At 36.6% G+C, this 20,385-nt stretch overlaps 1 protein-coding gene across 1 annotated transcript in view; it reads left to right on the forward strand.

The window, feature by feature from the left end:
* rt (Protein O-mannosyltransferase rt) overlaps positions 1-20,385 on the forward strand; it is a 375,338-nt gene that overhangs the window by 274,285 nt on the left and 80,668 nt on the right. The window contains exon 15 of the mRNA XM_090396396.1: positions 6,040-6,154. Within this exon, the coding sequence (XP_090252522.1) occupies positions 6,040-6,154 (115 nt within the window). The remainder of the gene's footprint in view (positions 1-6,039; positions 6,155-20,385) is intronic.

A 20,385-nucleotide genomic window follows, 5' to 3' on the forward strand; every position in this document is an offset into this window, starting at 1 on the left:
AACTGACAGTGCCTTTAACCTGGCTTTTCAATGAAAGTCTGGCTGTGGGAAAGATGCCCAGGGAATGGAAGGAAGGTAAGATAGTGCCATTGCATAAGGGTGGTAACCGACTATCTATCCCAATGGCTTTAACAGGCCTTTAAGGCCCACAACCTTCCAAGCATGCTTGGATTTCGTAACCGAAATACGAGGATAGAATGGTCACTCCTATGCCTCAAGGTATTCTTGACTGTATCCCTGTGTGTTCAAGGGTCCAGTTTGCCTGTTTGTGGGATGACAAACACCTTATAAACTGGTGGAAAAAACCCTACTGCCCGCGCCCAAGACTGGCTAACTTGGCTATGGCTGAGGAAGATCCTTGAGCTCCTCACATCATTGACGGGAATCGAACCTAGGACACTCCTTCCCCAGGCATATGGTTGCGAAGTGCAAAGCCACTAGGCTAACCGTGCGGACGTGGTAACAGACTGGAAGTGTCTAATTATAGGCCACTTTGTGTGTCATCTGTAGTTGTTAAGATCTTGGAGAAAGTAGTGAGGGACCATATACAGCATTGGGCAGATGAGGGTAATGTTATCTGTGAGAGTCAACATGGATTTGTGAAAGGGCACTCTTGTTTTAGTAATATGCTAGCCTTTTATAATAAAGTTACGAGAACATTAGATGAGGGAAAGGCATATACTGCAATTTTCTTAGACTTAGTGAAGGCATTTGACAGGGTGCCACATGATAAGCTGATATTTAAGTTGCAGCACATGGGTCTGGATGTCAGATTGGTCAACTGGATACAGGATTGGCTGTCTGATAGGTATCAGAGAGTTGTGTATGGTGGTGCAGTTTCAAGGAGGCAAAGGGTCCCAGTGGGGTCCCACTGTGCTCAATACTAGGACCTATATTGTTTAACCTTTATATCAATGACATTGCCAGTGGATTGCAAGGGGATATTCAGTTGTTTGCAGATGATGTGAAGCTGGGAAGGATTATTAGTAATAGTGCAGATGTGGTAGCCCTACAAGAGGATTTGAATAAGCTAGATAGATGGGCAAATGAATGGGGTGTCAGTTTAATGCTGCAAAATGTAAGGTCTTGAGGTTTGGGAAACATCGATGGGATGCTGCATACTCTATGGGAGGAGTTATACTGGAGGAAGTAGGGGGAGACAAGAGATCTGAGGTTGATGATTGATAGAAACCTGAAATTTAGGAGACATTTTGCAAAGGTGTTGAAGGTAACACAGAGGATTGCTGCAATAATGAGAAGGACACTGACCTGCAAAAGGGTTATCATTCCGTTGTATAAGACTCTGATCAGACCACACTTAGACTTTAATTTATTAAAGTCTAAGTGTGGTCTGATCAAATCAAATCCCCAGGATTTGAAGGGGATAAATTAACTGTGGAAAGGGTATAAAGGCAGATGACAAAGATAGTTTCAGGCCTGTACAATTTTGGTTATGAGGATAAGCTGAGGGAATGTGGACTGCAGAGTTTGGTGGATAGAAGAAGGAGAGGTGATATGATTGAGACTTTTAAACTGTTGAGAGGTGGTTACAGGGTTGACACTGGGGAGTTCTTTCGCTTGGTTGAATAGCAGGAAGGAGTGATGACAAGAGACCATCCCTGGAAGTTATGAAAGGAAACTGTGAGCAAGAGGGTGAGGAGTGGTTTCTTTGCATGGAGGGTGGTTGAACCGTGGAATGCATTGCCTGATGGAGTGGTGAGAGCGAGAACGGTCAATGAGTTTAAGGAGCGGTATGATAGACTTTGTGTTTCTTAGGAAGGACCTCCCACGATGAGTCTTTTGACTCCATGGAGGCCTGAATAATAATAATAAATATCAAGAAGGTGGTAAGATATTCTGGAGGTTGTTGAAGAAGCTTAGAAATGGAGGAAAGAGTGCTGTAAAATGAGTTAGAGATGACAAAGGTCACATGAAAACAGGAGAAAAAGATATCCTTGAAGTATGGAGTAATTACTTTGAAAACTTGCTAAATGAAACAAGCAGTGATAGCACAGTGGTAAAAAAACACTCAACAGGCATACAGTCAGGAATACATATCCATACTTGAAATAGAAAAAGCCATCAAAGGCTTGTGGAAAGGCAGCAGGAATAGATGATATTCGACCAGAAATGCTGAGGTATGGTGGTATAAAAGTCTTACAGTGGCTGCACTGCATAGTTCAGAAAGCCTGGACAGAGGGATGAATTCCCGATGATTGGAGTAGAGCTCTCATAGTACCCATATATAAAAAGGGAAATAAAACTGAATGTGAGAATTACAGAGGTATTTCCCTGAGTGTTTCTGGCAAGATCTATGCAAGTATACTTGAGAAACGGTTGAGAAGAATTGTGGTAGAAAAGCTTGGTGAAGAACAAGCTGGATTCAGGCCAAATAGAGGCTGTCAGGATCAGATCTTCACTTTACAACAAATAGTTGAGAAATCATGGAAATATAACAAAGAGCTGTATTTAAGTTTTGTCGATCTGGAAAAGGCATATGACGAGGTGCCAAGAGAGAAGCTATTCAATATTCTACAGTTATATGGTGTCAATGGGGCATTATATCATGCAATACTAAGTCTTTATTTGAGTTGTAAGTCAGCAGTTAGAATTGAAGGAAGTACAGGAAGATGGTTTAATGTTAAATCTGGTGTGAGACAAGGATGTACATTATCCCCTCTGTTATTCATTATCTATATGGATCACATTATGAAAGAAAGTGGTATTAAACATGATATCAGAATTGGAGATGTTAATGTCAGCTCTTTGCTTTATGCGGATGATGTTATACTTCTAAATAAATCCACTACAAGTTTGCAAGATTCCCTGACTAAATTGAATAACTGTTGTAATAGATATGGTATGAAGGTCAGCATTAAAAAGACAAAGACAATGAAAATAGGTAGAATTGTTGAAAATGTCAACTGTGTTGTGAACGGGGAACCTGTGGAACAAGTAAAACATTTCAGCTACTTAGGCACGATTTTTAGTGAAGATGTTAATTTAAATATAGAAATAGACAATAGAATCAACAAAGCTGGTATGGTAGGCAGTCATTTGAATAAATTCATATGGAATAAGAGAGAAATTAGTCAGAACACTAAATTAGCTGTATACAAGACAGTGTTCAAACCAGTTTTAACTTATGAATCTGAGAGCTGTGTCAGAAGTAAAACACTTGACCAAAGACTAGAGACCGCAGATATGAGAGTTCTGAGAAAGATTAGAGGCATGAACAGATGGCATCGATGGCAATATCATATTAAAAACAAGGATATTAGGAAAGAACTTGACATTGTCAGCATCCAGGAATGCATTAGCAGAGCTAATCTCAGGTGGTATGGTCACTTAAACAGAATGGGCGAAGAAAGATTAGCAAAACAAGTGTTCTCTGCCAGGTTGGCAGGAAAACGACCCAGAGGAAGACCAAGATATAGGTGGATTTATACGGTACAAAGTGCCTTAGATGATAGTCTTGACAAGTAACAGACTGATTTGGAGGAAAATTGTAGATAGGAAGTTAGTAATGATGTAAATTTTTCATGTAGTACTATCATATCCTGTACACCCCTTGAGGGTGCATGTCAGGAATTTGATGATGATGATGATGATGACTAACCACTTACACAAACAATTCTCCCTCTTTTGTTAAAAATTCTACCTACCTAAAAGGTATTTTAGAAAACCACACCTTAAATAGTTCAGACCTAATGGTGAGTTTTGATATCTCCTCATTATTCACTAATGTACCACTGATTGAAACAACTTACTAAATTCACATTTTCCCACAGATACATTTCAGCTATTTAAATTCACAGTACAGGCAGGTTATTTTACCTGGAAAGGGAAAATATACAAACAATTAAATGGGACAGCTATGGGTCGCCCCTTTCTTCCCCCTTAGCCAACTTCTACATAGAACATCTGGAAAAACTAGCTATCAACATAGCCACTCTCAAACCTAGTCTCTGGCTACGCTATGTTGATGATGTGTTTGCTATTCGGCCCCATGGCCCAGACACATTGAATACATTTTTAGTTCATCTAAATAGCCAGCACTCTAAAATCCACTTTACAATGGAACTAGAAGCCAATGACTGCCTGCCCTTCCTGGACACACTGATGATATGTCTTCCAGAAGGTTCCTTATCATTTTCGGTTTATAGAAAACCCACACATACAGGGAGATACTTACACAAACAATCACACCATTACCCTTCTCAACAATATGGTATCTTAAAAACACTAACCCATAGAGCTAGAGCAATCTGTTCCAATGACATTGCTCTCACTGCTGAACTTTCTCACCTACGTCACACCTTCTTAACCAATGGTTATAATCCCCATAAGATAGATAACATATTAAATGCTACCCAGAAATCTCCTCTATCTACCACAGAAGACTATAACAAAACTATCACCATCCCATACATTAAAGGCACATCTGAAAAGCTATCTAGGATGCTTAACAAACACCAACTATGCACAGTATTTAAACCTTATGTAAAATTAGCAACTCTCATCCGTTCACCTAAGGATAAATGCACTCCTTTATCACATCCAGGAGTCTTATGAAGTGCCCTGTTGCCATCAAGCCTACTACGGACAGACAGGAAGAACTGTGGACATCCGCCTCAGTGAATACAAAAAATATATCCAACACTTTCGCTATGGCAAGTCGGGTCTGGCAGACCATGCTTTGAATACCCCTGCACATAGGATCAATTGGAAAGAAACAAAAGTAATGCACAGAAAGTTCTACAAGTCAGAGAGGTTGTTCCTGGAATCAACAGAAGCCTTAAAACATACTCCAAACCTTAGTTCATAACAAGTATGGCTGTTATGAACAAACATACTCCAAACCTTAGTTCATAACAAATCTGTGTTCATTACAAGTATGGCTGTATAAATCTACCAAAGATTTGGGTGACAGTCATCCTAAGACCAAATTAATATTTATTACTTTTATTTTATTTTATTTATTTTTTTTTTTTTTCAAACTTTCTAAGACTATTATTTGAATTACTATTTCAAAACTTTGAACTATTTTTTTTTTTTTAACCTAAATGGTGCCCTATTAGGACTTTAGTCTTGTGTTGCACGCTGCAATTACTTATACTAGCCCCACTGTTACATCAGATTGTGGTTGTCTTGCATTTGTAACAAACTTTGTGTTGTGTGCTCTGAAGATGCTGGATATAATACCAGCGAAATATTAACTTTTAAGATAATAAATAGTTATTTTCTTATCCATCTGTGTTCATATCAATACCGTTAAATCTATTACAACATGTCTGACGAACACATAAGCCTATTCATGTGTTTAATTTATGTTATTCACAGAGCTGAAGATTATTTTGGTTTACAATGTTTAACATGTTCTTGTGTGTTGTCCAATTCCGTAAAATTAAACCACGAATATTAGTGTTATGCAAGTCATTTTTGAAACACCAACTATGTTGTGCTGTTCAGGAGAAAGATCTAGTCCCATTGAATGATGTTGTCATCCTATATGATAGAGCTACAGCTAATACATTACCCTCTGTATTCTCCCAGTTTCACACTATATTACTATGACTCAATTTTCAAACTAAAGTAGCGACCGTAATGAGACACATTTTATAAACAGAGCAGTTATGATTATGGTATTGGATACTATTGATTGTGCTTATTTTTTGTCTTTTTGTTGGTAGTTAGATGTCACCAAGAAGGATAGCCTCAATGTTTTCAGACTAATTCAGCACACTAATGCAGTAATGCTTGCACATGAGCTGCATATGGAGAAGTAGAACAAACACAATCTGGTAGTGTCATTTAAAATGATATACCACACACACGTACTCGATTTCTTGTGTTGTTACATTTTTGAAGAGCAGTATACAACTGCCATGACTTGGCAGTTGTATACTGCTCTCTTTTCATGCAGTGCTCTCTTTTCTGCTTATCATGTGACAAATTATTTTTAAAGATGATCCTACTATTATTTCATTAAGCCATATGATATTTAATCTGTATTCATTCTCAATCTGTTTTTAATAGTTTAGTGGAAAACAGCTTCCAGAGTGGGGGTTTAACCAGCATGAAATCGTAACAGATAGAGTGATTCATCAAGATGACACTGTATGGAATGTTGAGGAGCATCGATATACTAAAAGTAAGTTTACTTGAGGAAATCTGTATAGTTAGTAATAACACAATCAACTATCACCCTTAGAGTAACTGTAATTACTAAATCATCATTGCAAGAGCATGGCACTTGTATACATACACTGGAATGGAATAATGGTGGCAGACATTTCCATGACAGTAGGTAGAAAATTAGAAAGCTTGTTAACAGATTAACATAGATTAAGGATGTCAACAGTGCTCTAAGGATGTTGAGAGGGAAAGTGAAAGATGATTATTTTGGCAGGTAAAAATAATCTGACAAGTATGGTATCCAGGAAGATACAAAAGATTTGCTGATACAAGTGAATAACAAGAATGAAAGAGTAAGGAATATGAATTTTCTGTCATAGTGTGATAGAGGAAAACTGATAAAAAGGACCATACTTGTGAAATTACTCAGTCCATAGGTTATCATGACAGAAGTGATGATATGGTGTGTGGAGTGAGTTCAGTAGATGAAAGGACTTAACACTCAGATCTTTTTTTTTTTTTTTTTTTTTTTTTTTTTTTTTTTTTTTTTTTTTATGTTGGGTCCATATACAGGAGGTTGGCTGGTCAACCTATAGTACGTTAGTACCATATATGAGTGATGGGTTGTGAAAGGAGAAACTTGTTTACATTTGATTTGAATGCCTGTATATTGTATTTCTTGGGAAATACATCAGGGGGAAGACTGTTCCACAGTACTGCAGTAACAGGGATGAACAAGGAGGAGAAGAAACTTGTTCTGTGGGTTTCGAGGCATACTGTAAAAGGATGTTGGGCGGCAGCTGTACGTGTTTCAATTGGCTTGGTACAGGGTGGGGGTATTATTGATGCTGTTTCAAATGAACCTTTCCCGTGAAAGTATTTATAGAATATATAGATTGCAGAGACCAAGCGTCTAGGTGAAAGTGGGGGAGCGAGTTGGTGAGGGATGGATCTAATTGCTTTCCTCTGTATTGAGTCAAGCATTTTGAGGGAGCTTTTTGGAGCCCCCACTCCAGATGTGAGAGCAGTATTCGAAAGCTGGGCGGATTTGTGACTTGTATAGTGTTAACAGCTGTTTAGAGGTGAAGTAGCGTCTTGAGCGAAAGAGAAAACCTAGTTTTTTGGAAGCTGAGGATGCAATGGTTATGATGTGTTTATGCCAAGAGAGGCTTGATGGCAGGTAATTCCAAGAAGAGAAATTTCGTCTTGTATGTGAATTTGAGTGTTATCGAAAACAATGCTGAGGTAAAATGGTTCTTTTTTGAACCATTTCAGTGCTAGTAAAACTGGGTTTTACTAGCGTTGAAGTTGACAAGGTTGTCTGAGCCCCATCAGAGGATGGCTTGGAGGTCGGAATTAAGGGCAGTGGTGGTTGATGTTCCTTGGGTTGAAGTGAGTTGTGTAGGGTAGGGTTTGTCAAATGAAAAGGAGGAATGTAGTGTGCTGTCTTCTGCAAAACTGTGTATTGGGTTAGAAGTCAACTGAAGTAGGTCATTGATATATACAAGGAAGAGGGTCAGTGAGAGAACTGAACCTTGAAGGACCCCGGCATTAGTTGGATGGTGAGAGGATAGGGAGCTGTTTACCATCGCACATAGTGTGCATCCAGACAGGAAACTGGCAATCCATCTGCAGAAGTCCTGAGGCAGTCCAAATGATGGGAGTTTGCTTAGTAAGCCTTTGTGCTAGACTCGGTCAAAGGCTTTGGAGATATCAAGTGCAACTACTTGGGATTCGCTGAATTTCTTCATAGCGTTTGTCCACTGATGGGTGATGTATGAGAGTAGATCTCCTGTTGAACAGCTTTGGCAGAATCCGTACTGGTGGTCGCTTAATAGCCGGGTACCTTCAAGGTAGATTAGGATTTGAGAGTTGATGATTTTCTCCATTACTTTAGATAGGACTGAAGTGAGTGAGTGAGAAAGGGCAGTAGTGATTTATCACCCTTTTTAGGAATGGGTTGAATATAGGCCAGTTTCTAGGTTTTGGGATATGTACCAGTGGAGTAAGAGAGTGTATACAGGTGACATAGGATATGAGTCAGTTCAGATGCACAGACCTTCAGGATAATTGGAGTAATTCCATCTGGGCCAGGAGACTTTTGTGTCTAGTTTAGACAACAGGTTTGTGATGTCTTTTTGGCAAAAGGATATAGGGGGCATTGTATGTTGGGCAGTTTGAATGACTGGAGAGCATTTGCCATTGTCAGTTATGTGTGCATTAGAGGCAAAGTGTGATGCCAGGAGGTTAGCTTTTTCTATGGGTGATGTTACAAATGAGCCATCTGGGTATGATAAAGGTGGGGATAGTGTAGGGCAAAAGTTACGGCCAATAAGTTGCAGGAACAAGGAACTTTTTAACAACTGGAAACAAAGAGAGAGAGAGATGAAGGGAGGTAGAGGATCCTTGGGAGAACAGATAAGGCAGCCAGCTTCAGATAAGGTTTGAATGCAGAGATTGTACTTTTTTTTTTTTTAGAGTTCCATTTTTTCTGAAGTTCCCCAGATATATGGAACAGTGATGACATTACTATAGTCAGCATGTTGAGAGGGATTGGGAAGAGATGAGAAGAACAATTAATTTGTCAATCTTTTTTGGACAGGAAAGTCTGCCAAATGAAGGAGAGTTCAGCTGTAAGTTCAGCCTTGTTAGAACAGAGATTAGAGTTTTGATAACACCATATTGTTGAGGTGATGAGAAAGTTTGTGTACTCTACCTATAAACTGAGAAAGAAAGGTAAACTTTCTCAGTTTCTGTAAACTGAGAAAGGAAGGGTACCATTGAAGATGAGTGATTAGATTATCTAGAAAAGGCAGGCTATTATTATTATTTTTTTTTCTATAGTGAACCAATTATTGGTTGATGAATTTTTGTTAATCTATATATATGGGGGGGGGGGTGACTAAACAGTTTGAGTTTTTTTTAACTATTTCAGGATGCCAAGATGTGAAATTTTTAAGAAACCTTGTTAATGTTTTCTTTTGAGAATTATGTAGTGGGATCATAATCCAGTAGTGTGGTCTCTAAGCAACACATTTATTTTCCAATTATATTTACTGGCCTTGATGACTGCAACAGAACTTCCCTTGTTGGCTCTAGAGATTGTTAGGCTATTGCATTTGCTTAATTTAAGAGGAGTTGCCTGTCAGAGAGATTTCTTCTAGGCAGTGAAGCTTGAGATAGGATGTCTGCTGTGTCAAGCCTAATATTGTTGGCAATGGCAGGAGGCAAGTTAGTTACAAGTACCATGTTCTATATGCAGCATGAAGTCTAAAGATGGAAATTGATGCAGAGCTACTATGAAGTTTTGCTGAAGCTAAGGACACTAATGACTTTTTCATTGAATGGTAGCCATGCAGCTTTCTTTCTTTTTGCTAGTTCTTCAGATAAATCTTTATTTTTATTGTTTGTCCTAAGTAATTGTAGGAGTAAACTTGTTCTATAGGGATGTTATTAATACATAAGTGACTGTCACTTGTGTAGATGTTTTTGATCCATTTTGTTTTTTTTCTAGATTCATTTCTAAGCCTATCTTATTGCTGTTTGTGTATATTTTTTTACCCATTTCTTCTAGGTCCTTTGGGTTGTGGGATGTCAGTACAAGATCATCGGCAAACATAAGGATTTGTAGCTTTTCACCATCTATGCTTATTCCTCCATTTAGATCTATTTTTTTCAGATTGTATTCTAAAGTGCTTGTAAATAGATTGGGGAGATCACATTGCCTTGGCAAACCCCTCTCTTTATATCTATATTTATAGGTTGATCAAATAGAGTTATTTGTGTGGTCTGATTTTTGTCAATTTCTTTTATCATGTGGATGTAAGTAGGGTACACATTTATTTCCAGTAAGGCACTCATGACTGCATTGTGTTCTATGGTATGAAATGCTTTTTTAAAATCAATAAAGATGAAAGATAGAGGGATTCGGTATTCTCTGCATTTTTATGTTAATTGTGTAATGACCTGGATGTGATCTATTGTGGAGAAGCCTCTTCTGAATCCTGCCTGCTCTCTACTGGAGTTGTCTTCGAGAGTGTTTTGGATTCTGTTCAGTATTACTCTGTTCATGATTTTATATATATGAAAGAGTAGACAGATTGGACAATAGTTTTTTATGTCTTCCTTGTTCCCTTTTTTGAATAGAAGTATGGTTTTTGAGATCTTCCATTCCTCTGGAAGATCTCAAATCTGGCAGCCAAGGCTTTGGAAATAATTGGTCCACCTTGTTGGATTTCTTCAGCCTTAACAATCAAGTCTTAAGGCTTTATCATTACTCATTTTCTTAAAGGCATGTTCTATTTCTTCTGGAAGTACATCTGGTATATTGCTTGGTTTTGGAATGATAGGTTCTGAGACTTGGCACTTAGTTGCATAAAGATCATTATAAAAATTTTGCACAATTTCTTCTATCCTTTTTCTATTAGTATGTTTTTCTCCATTTTGATCTTGTAAAGCAGATGGAATTGACTGTTTAAAATTTAAGTCTTTCTCTTGTTTTTTTCAGGCTGGTTTTTGCTTGCACTGCTTCTCTTAGTTTTTGTATCCTGAAAGCTTTGTAGTCTTCTGGAATTCTTTTCCTTAGTAACGTACAGATAATTTTGTATTCTAGAAAATTTCCTTCAGATTTCTTCAGTTCTTTTCTCTTTTTCAGTAGTTCTATAATTTGAGGTGAGAGTCGTTCTCTTTTCTTTTGTTTCACAGGAATTTCTGATTTTTTCTTGCAATTGTTGAATTTATTAATAAAGTCAATATAGCCATCATTTATGTAACAGTTCTTAATAGTCCATTTGGTCTCTTCTATGTACTTCCTGAACTTGTGGTAGTCTATTTGTTTGGGTTGTCTTTTGTGGTTTGATGTTGCCCTGATATGTTGTTCTTTTTTGTGGTCTATTCTTATAATGGCTCTGAGGAGTCTGTAGTCAGAATCTATGTTGAAGTATGTTTCGCCTATTGTACCAACATTTTGTACCAGTCTTTTACAGTCTGTTAAAATGTAGTCAATTTAATTTTTTGTGTCTCCATTCGGTGATTGCCAAGTCCAACTTCTTCCTGGGCATTTGTTGAAAAGAATGTTCATGATAAAGAGTTGTCAGCTGCAGCAAATTCAGCTAATCTCTCTCTCCTCTTCTATTTCTTTCTCCCAGGCCATTTGGACCTATAAACGTTTTGTTTTCTTTTCCACATCCTATTTTGGCATTAAAGTCACCACCAATGAATGTGTATGTTGACTTGTAATTTAATGCCTGTTCAAGATTCATGTAAAAATTTTCTATTTCTTGATTATCAGCTACAGATGTTGGAGCATAGCAGGATATTAATTTTATGTTATATTGTTCTCTATTCCAATTAGGGGTACACCTATTCTTTCAGATATGATGTTACAAGAAAGGATTGATTTGGTGAGTTTAGATTTAACAATGAAGTCCCACTCCGCCTTGTTTGCCATTGTTTGAGGATGCTCTGAGGAGTATCTGTGAGCCATCGCACCATCTTCCTGTCAGTTCTTCCAGTCTTTATGTTTCATTCACTAGCAAGATATCTAAGTTGATATTGGTTAGTTCTTTGATTAATAAATCTATTCTGTAGTCTCTTGCCAAAGTTCGAGCATTGAGGGTACCGATTGCCATTTTCTTAGATTTAAGAGGTGGCTGTTTTCATCTGCGAGATTCTTAGCACCCCTGGCTTCACTTGGTGACTTACCGCCTTATTACGAGAATGTGTAAAAGGAATTGGCAACTCCTCTGATCATACGATATAATTTAAGATTCAGTTCTGGGAAAGTGCCTAGGGAGTGGAAAGAAATTGATACCATAAGGGGGAAAAACACACCCATTGCAATGGAACTATTTCATCTTCCCACTCTGAAGGCTCCAAGAAGTAGCAAATTATACGAATTATATAAAAATAGGAGAAGATATTAAGGATCCAAAATTATTTCAAAGCCAAGCATATGTAGAAACTTCAAGTTTCAAAATTTTGACCAAAGAGCTTATGAGAATACAATCCTTGGCATTGAAGTTTCCTTAGTTTGTGCTACTTAAAGGACACGAGTGCTGCCCAAGCATCCATGTGTTCATCTTATATTAGTGCATTTGATAGGGGTTTTGCTGGTCTGACAGCTGTTTCGAACTATTTGGCTTTCTTCAGAGATGCTAGAAACCTTAAGACAGCAAAACCTGTCATTCAATACCAAAGCAATAATATGCAACGATGTGAGTTCATAAGTGAACTCTCATTGTTGCATAGTAGTAATCATCAAAGAAAGAGCCATATGGCTTCATTTCAGCAATGTAAATTATATAGAAATAGGGGATATATTTAATAGTGAAATAGGGCTTTGAAATATGGTTGGATCTTTAATATCCCCTATTTCTTTATTTATATTGCCAAAATAAAGCTGCATGGCTCTTTGATAACTACTATAAGCTTTCCTTAACCATCAGCAAGAGTAGTAGTGGTGGTGGTGGTGTAACTGGTATTGGAGAAGTTTGTAAAATTCAGAATTCAGGACTGGGTGTACAGGAATATGATATTCTATAAGGAGCAGCAGGGCCGCATTTATGCTTTTGGAGACCTGAGGTGCAACATCATTACGAGGCCTCAAAAATAAGCATTTTTTTAGTTTATTGAAAATAAAAGTCAACATTTCCATAATAGCTCATTTTAATAACACAATACAACATTGGTATACATATATTTGCATTTTAAAAAAGTATAAAAATAAATCTGGTCGAATATCATCTACTCCTGCTGCCTTTCCACATTTCAAGCCTTTGATGGCTTTTTCTACTTCAAGTATGGATATGTATTCCTGACTGCATGCCTGGTCAGTGTTTTTTACCACTGTGCTGTCATCACTGCTTGTTTCATTTAGCAGTTTTTCAAAGTAATTACTCCATACTTCAAGGATATGTTTTTCTCCTATTTTCATGTCACCTTTATCATCTCTAACTCCTTTTACAGCATCCATTTCTAAGCTTCTTCAACAACCTCCAGAATATCTTACCACTTTCTTGATATTTATTTTCTATGTTCTTGCCAAAGTCCTTCCATGACTTTTGTTTAGCTAGTTTTACACAGTGTTTCGCTTTCTTACATTTGTCTCTGTATTCTCTAAGAGCACAAGCTGACTTATTTACCAGGAACTTTTGATATGCTTTCTTCTTTTCCTTCACTGCCTCTTTAACTTCCTGTGTCCACCATGGAGTTCTGATTTTTCTATCCTTGCAGACAACCTCACCACATGCCTCTCTGGCTGAATCAATCAGGGTTTTCTTCAAGGCCTGCCACTGAATCTCCAAGGTTTGCTGTTCTCAAAACAAGGTTTGCTGTTCTCAAACTCTTTCATTTTTTCATCAATAATCTTTGTGTATTTTAGTCTACAGTTCACATCTGAGAGCTGCTCAACTTTTATTCGCTTTAAAACTTTCTTACATGTTATTCTTTTCGATACGAAATTCAATTTTATCCTGCTCAAGACTAAATAGTGATCACTTCCAATTTCAAATCCTCTGTACACTCTGGTGACCTGCACCAGGGAGAAACATCACTATCAACAATAATATAATCAATGAGACTTTTCTTATTCCTTGCCTCTTCTCTCAATGTGAATTTGTACACATTTTTATGTTGGAACATGGTGTTAGTAATAACCAGTCCATGTCCTGAGCAAAAATCCAACAGGTATTTGTCATTATTATTAATTTTGCTCTTTTCTCCAAATTTTCCCAAAATATTTTTGTATGTCTGACAATTCTTTCCTACTTTGCTATTTAGATCCCCAACAAGGACCAACTTTTCATTTATCATTGTGTCAGTTGCTTTTTCTAAAGCATCAAAAAATTTCTCCACTTCTACCTTAGTAGAACCTTCTGTGGGACCATACCCACAAATAAGTCTCATTGTCCAGTTCCCCATTCTCATATTTGTCCACATCACTCTACTTGAGACTGCCTGCCATTCAAGAAGATTAGCCTCGTATTTAGTGTTGAATACTATGGCTACTCCTTCTTTTTCTTGATTGTTATTGCCTGAATATAACATTTTGTATTTATTGCTCAGAAAGATCTCACCAGTTTTTGTCTTTTTTGTTTCAATCACCCCTATTATGTCGATCTGGTACTTATCTAATTCCTCAGCTAGCTCCATTTCTTTGCCATTCGGGCTTCTTATGTTGATAGTACCGATCTTTAACTCTAGTGATGTTGAGTTGGGGTGTGTTTTCAGATTTGTTCCAGTAACCGACTTTTTGCTATTTGCCCTGGTTCCCTGGCGAAAACAACGGGGGCCTTGTTTAATCGGGCGACACCCTAGCTGGCACGAAATTTTGTCATGTTGTACCATCATTTTGTAATTTGGTTTTTGTCATTTCAATTACCCTGATTTTAAATCAAGCTTCATACTTTCTTTGTTTTGTTGCTGGTTCCATGATTTTAAATGATAACAATTTTAATAATCCTAAAATTTAAAAAAAATGCAAAATTAATAATTAATTAAAATTGGGGCTAATCACTTTTAATTAGGGTAATTCGCGTAAATACTAAATCTCTGCTATGCAAAAAAAAAAAAAAAAAAAAAAAAACTGATATGCATAGATATAAAAATATCAGATACAACAAATTCCTAACGCTGCATTAATACAAGAAAGAAGAAATTGGGCGGTTGTCTTATACAACTGACATAAGCTTAAAACCTAAAAAAGCCTAAAATTTAGGCCTCATCTTATACGTCAGTCGTCCTATATGCCGACACATATATGGCAATTATAGTTTGTGTTTAATGGTAGGTTAGAGTAAGTAGCCAATTAATGGGTGTATAAAATATCTCTAATCATTTATTGCAGATAAATCTTGTATTGACATAGAAAAGCAAATGTTAGAATTTTTTTTTTTTTTTAATTTTCCATAATTGAACTAAGATGACTGGATTTCTTTATTTTTTTTTTCATGTATGTGTGTATGGATTTTACAAAGTTCACTTTTTTGTTTAAATTATTATTATTACATGACACCTCCAGGGAGTCCAAAGACTCATAGAAGGATTGCACCAACTCTACAACTCTGGCTCCACCACTCAAATCTACCAACTACAATTATCCACAACTACACCAACGACATCTACTGCCCATCACCACCACTAATATTTCCACAGACAATCGCAAACATCCATGCCCATGGCAAGATTCAAACCTGCTGCCTTTTGGCTGGAGAGCAGTATGATATGCTAACCACTTGGCCAACCAGGCTGGCATTTAAATTAAGTCTTGCTTATTCTTTTTTTTAATCAAAATTCTACTTAGAGGTCACTTTTTAGAATGATTAGTTTTTGCCCTTGTATGATTTTTAGTTAAGAAAACAAAAATCTTCTCACACTATGATATTATCATCAAATTCTTGATATGTACCCTCAGGAAGTGCACAAGATATTATAATAGTAATATATGAAAAAGTTACATCATTACTAACTTCCCATCAACATTCCCTCAAATTAATCTGTTATCTCTCAAGATTCTAATATTATCAGATCTTATATTTCTGTCTTCTAACACCCTTTTTACTGTAATAAACCACCTAGACTTGGTCTTCTTCTTTTTAGTGTCTTTTTATTGCTAACCTGACAAAGAACACTTGTTTTGCTAATCTTTCCTCTCCCATTCTGTTTAGGTGACCATACCACCTTAGATTAGCTCTGCTAACACATTCCTGAAAGCTAACAATGGCAAATTCTTACTTAATATACTCATTTTTTATGTGATACTGCCACTGATATCATCTGTTCACTCTCCTAATCTTTCTCAGAAATCTGTGGTCTCTAGTCTTTGATCAAGTCTTTTATTTTTAACCCAGCTCTCTGATCCATGAGTTAAAATTGATTTGAGCATTGACTTGTATACAGCTAATTTAGTGTTTTGACTAATTTCTCTATTATTCCATATAAATTTATTCAGCTGATTTCCTACCATACCAGCTGTACTAATTCTGTTGTCTATTTCCATAATTAATTTGCCATCGTCGCTAAAAAATGTTCCTAAATAACTGAAATGTTTTATTTATTCAATAGGTCTTCATTCAGGATGCAGTTGATGTTTTCAATGTTTCTACCTATTTTCATTGTGTTTGTCTTTTTATTACTGATTATCATATCAAATTTATTTCAACAGTTATTCGATTTAGTCAGGGAATTTTGCAGACTTATACTAGATTTATATAGAAGAATAACCATTATCTGCATAAAGCAAACAGTTAAGATTAACATCACCAATTTTGATATCAGGTTTAATACCACTTTCCTTCCTAATGTGATCCATATAGCTAACGAATAACAGTGAAGACAATGTGCACCCTTATCGCACACCCGATTTAACATCAAATGGAACATTATATTTCCATGTAGCATTTTAAAGTGCTCTCCTCTTGACACCTGTCATGTACCTTTTTGAGATCTGCAAAACTTAAATGCAAGTCCTTGTTATATTCCCATGATTTCCCAACTATTTGTCTTAAAGTAAAAATCTGGTCCTGATAACCTCTATTTGGTCTGAATCCAGATTGTTGATGCTGGATTCAGAGCAAAAAGTGTCATGAAATTATATTCTTGTTTAATCCTTTATTCAAGTGTAAGCAAACAAGTTTGCATGTGAAATATCATCATGACTAGGCTCCTTGTATATATAGAAGCTAATAACTTCATATTAACCCTCTCATGCATAAGGGCCTCATATGAGGACACATATATTTTCCCTCATAATAATTATTCATTCATAATTTAGTGCTACTGTATGCATGTAGTCCTCATCTGGGGAGACCAAAGTGTTCTTAGAAACCACACCAGATGGCAGGAGTTTCAACAGAGTTACAGGAATACCAATCTCTCTGCAGTGCATGGTGGTATCAAAGAGGAAGTGAAAATCTGCTGTTTTGTTGATTTGAATTTGGTTATTTTATTGGGCCTTCTGGAAAGGTTAGTATGGTTTTATATATAGTTATACCTTGTAGATGAAGTGTGAATATTTAATTTGTTCATGTTTATTATCATATTCATAAAATGAACTTTAAAACAACCTGTCCTCACATGAGGACAATATGTTTGTAAGGTAATCTATGCGGCAAATAGTTTGAGATTAGAAAGTTTATTTTATTTTTGTAAACATAAATGAATAGTAAGTGTGTTAATGGGCATTATCATCTCTTTTACAGATGGATAACCAAAAGCCAGGTCCATCAGGCATAAAAAAGGCCTATTACCACAAGAGACTTACTGAAGAGGAAATTGAAAAACTGTTGGAGGAATCTGAAGATGATTTGGAGCTGCATGATTCTGATGATGATCCTACATACCACATACCAGCAGCCACAAAATGATCCTACAGAGAGTGACAGTTCAAGTGAAGACAGTTATGTTCAGTGTCCTTTCCCTGTTAGTCAGACTTGCAACATTCAAAGTCTAGCTAGTGTGCAAAATACAGCTGTTGCTGGTCATATGTCATTGCAGAGACAACCAGTGTGGTTTAGCAAGAAAGATAATCCCAGTACTGAACCACGATTTAGAGGAAAACACCAAGTAAATATTCACGGAGAGAGAGCCCTGTAGATTATTTTTCACAGCTGTTTCCAAATGAATTGATGGATGAAATTGTGAAACAAACTAATCTGTATGCATGCCATAAAGGCAAAGATAATTTAGCACTTACTGTGACTGAACTCAAAATTTACCTTGGAATTGTACTTGTCATGATATACATAAAATACCCATGTGTAAGGCAGTATTGGTCTTCTGAACATGGACTGTGCATGGATGTTATAGCTGATGCTATGTCAGTGAACAGATGGGAGGGCATAAAGCGATATTTGCATTTTGTTGATTCAGACACAATACCTACTAACAATAAAGACAAAGCAATACGTATAAGACCAGTGCTGCAAAAGTTTCATGAAACAATCCATGCTGCTGTCAGCTCAGAAGAATTTCAGAGTGTAGATGAGATGATGATTCCATTCAAGGGACATTCATAACTCACACAGCACTTACCTAAGAAACCAAAAAAAAATGGGGTTTCAAAATGTGGGTGAGGGTATTATATATACATATATACATATATTATATAAATGTAAAAATATATACATTTTAGGCTATGTATATTGTTTTGAACTTGATGTAGGTGCAGATCCTGGAAGACTAAATTCAGACGCATTCAATGCAAGTGAAAAATGTAGTACTTAGGCTTTGTCATGATCTTGCTGGTAAGAACTTCAAGATATACACAGACAACTTCTTCATAAGCATCCCCCTAATTAAGAAACTGAAGGAAGATGATATTTATTATTTGGGTACATGCAGAAGAAATTGACTTCAAGGTGCTGACAAGAAACTGAAAAATGAAAAGATTTGCAGAAGATGGGATGAAATATGTCAATTACCACGTCCTCTGATGGCATTACTGTCACTAGATGGGTCGATAACTCAAAAGTATATGTGGTATCTAGCTACTTAGGAAAGGAGCCTGTCAGTGTATGTCAGAGGTTCAGCCGAAAAGAAAAAAAGTATATTGAAATTTCACTACCTCGCACCATAGCTGTTTATAACAAACATATGGGTGGAGTGGACCTTATGGACTCTCTTGTGGCTTTGTATTAAAATGATACCAGGAACAAATGATGGTATATGAGAATTTTTTACCATATGTTGAATGTACTTGTTTGTAATGCACAGATCATTTGGAAATGGGAAGAAAAAGAAAAATTGGATTTGTTGGAATTCAAATCAAGAGTGGCAACTGCTTTGATATATCAAGGTTTAGCTCAGCTAGGTACAAAGAAACGAGGATACCCTTCAAGTCAGACACCACCAGCACTAAAGAAATGCAAAACTCACTCTGTGCCACATGAGAAACGTTTTGATGGCGGTGGACACTTCCCAAAGAAGACAACAGGTGCTAATGCCAATCGTTGCAGAGATGTACATTGCAAGAGTAAAACAAGATACATCTGTGGTAGATGTGAGGTTCCAATCTGTCTGGAAATTCATGCAGTGTTTCAGCAAAATATAAATTGTTTATAATCTGTTAGCTTGTAATGTCTTTCAATGAAAATAAATTCCTTAGTCTAAGTCATTTCCATAGAAATATGTCCGTAGATCTGTTGGCGTTAGTGCTTGATGTCCTCAGATGAGGACATCATTTTTTATATATACAGGACACAAATTTAGTAAAATTAATGAATTCATGGTAATACTGTAAAATTAAATGGTACTGTATCATGCCATTATAATTTTTTATAAACGAATATAAAAATTCATGCATGAGAGGGTTAATTGCCTTAGTATCCCAGTAATGCAAAGCATAAATCCTTTCAGGTGTGTACAACGTTAAGCTTTATGGAAAGGCCAATACCCAGGCCAATCTGAACCTTTGAACTTTCGACCACAGTGGATGTGGCTCCCACTGAAAAGATTGAAACTGGTCTGGGTAGTGGCCCTTCTCATAATGAATAGTACACACACACCAGAAAGGATGTGTGCTTTGCATTATGGGATACCTAAGGCAATTAATGCGAAGTCATTAGCCTCTATATACAAGTAACCTAGTTGTCAAGATACTTCATGTGCAAACTTTTTGCTTACACTTGGATAAAGGATTAAACAAAAATATAATTTCTTCACATCTTTAATTTCATCTGAATCCAGTTTGTTCTTCACTGTGCTTCCCTTCCACAATTTTTCTTAGCTATTTCTCAAGCATACCTGCATAAATCTTACTAGAAACACTCAGTAGGGAAATACCTCTGCAGTTCTCATATTCAGTTTTATTTTCATTTTGATTGATGGGTACTATGCCAGCTCTACTTCAGTTTTTTAGAATTTGATCCTCTGACCAGTGCTTATGAATTATCCATTGCAGCCCTTTAAAACTTTTATACCTCCATATTGAAGCATTTCTGGTAGAATATCATCAACTCCAGCTCCCTTTCCACATTTCTGGTTTTTGATGGCTTTTTTATACTTCAAGTATGAGTATGTGTATATTCCTGACTTATTATTATTAAACACTCAACAGGAATATGTGTATATTCCTGTTGAGTGTTTTCTACCACCATGATGACACTGCTTGTTTCATTTAGTAATCTTTCAAAGGCATTTATAATATTACACCATGATATTTATAATATTATCTACAACATCAGAAGAACTGACGATAGGAACCATGAACATAAGGAGTATCAATGAAGAAGAAATCAGACATGCAGAAGA

This window comes from Typopeltis vanoorti, chromosome 8, assembly GCF_054136105.1.
Source record: "Typopeltis vanoorti isolate ZY-2024b chromosome 8, IOZ_Tvanoo_1.0, whole genome shotgun sequence".
NCBI lineage: Eukaryota > Metazoa > Arthropoda > Arachnida > Uropygi > Thelyphonidae > Typopeltis > Typopeltis vanoorti.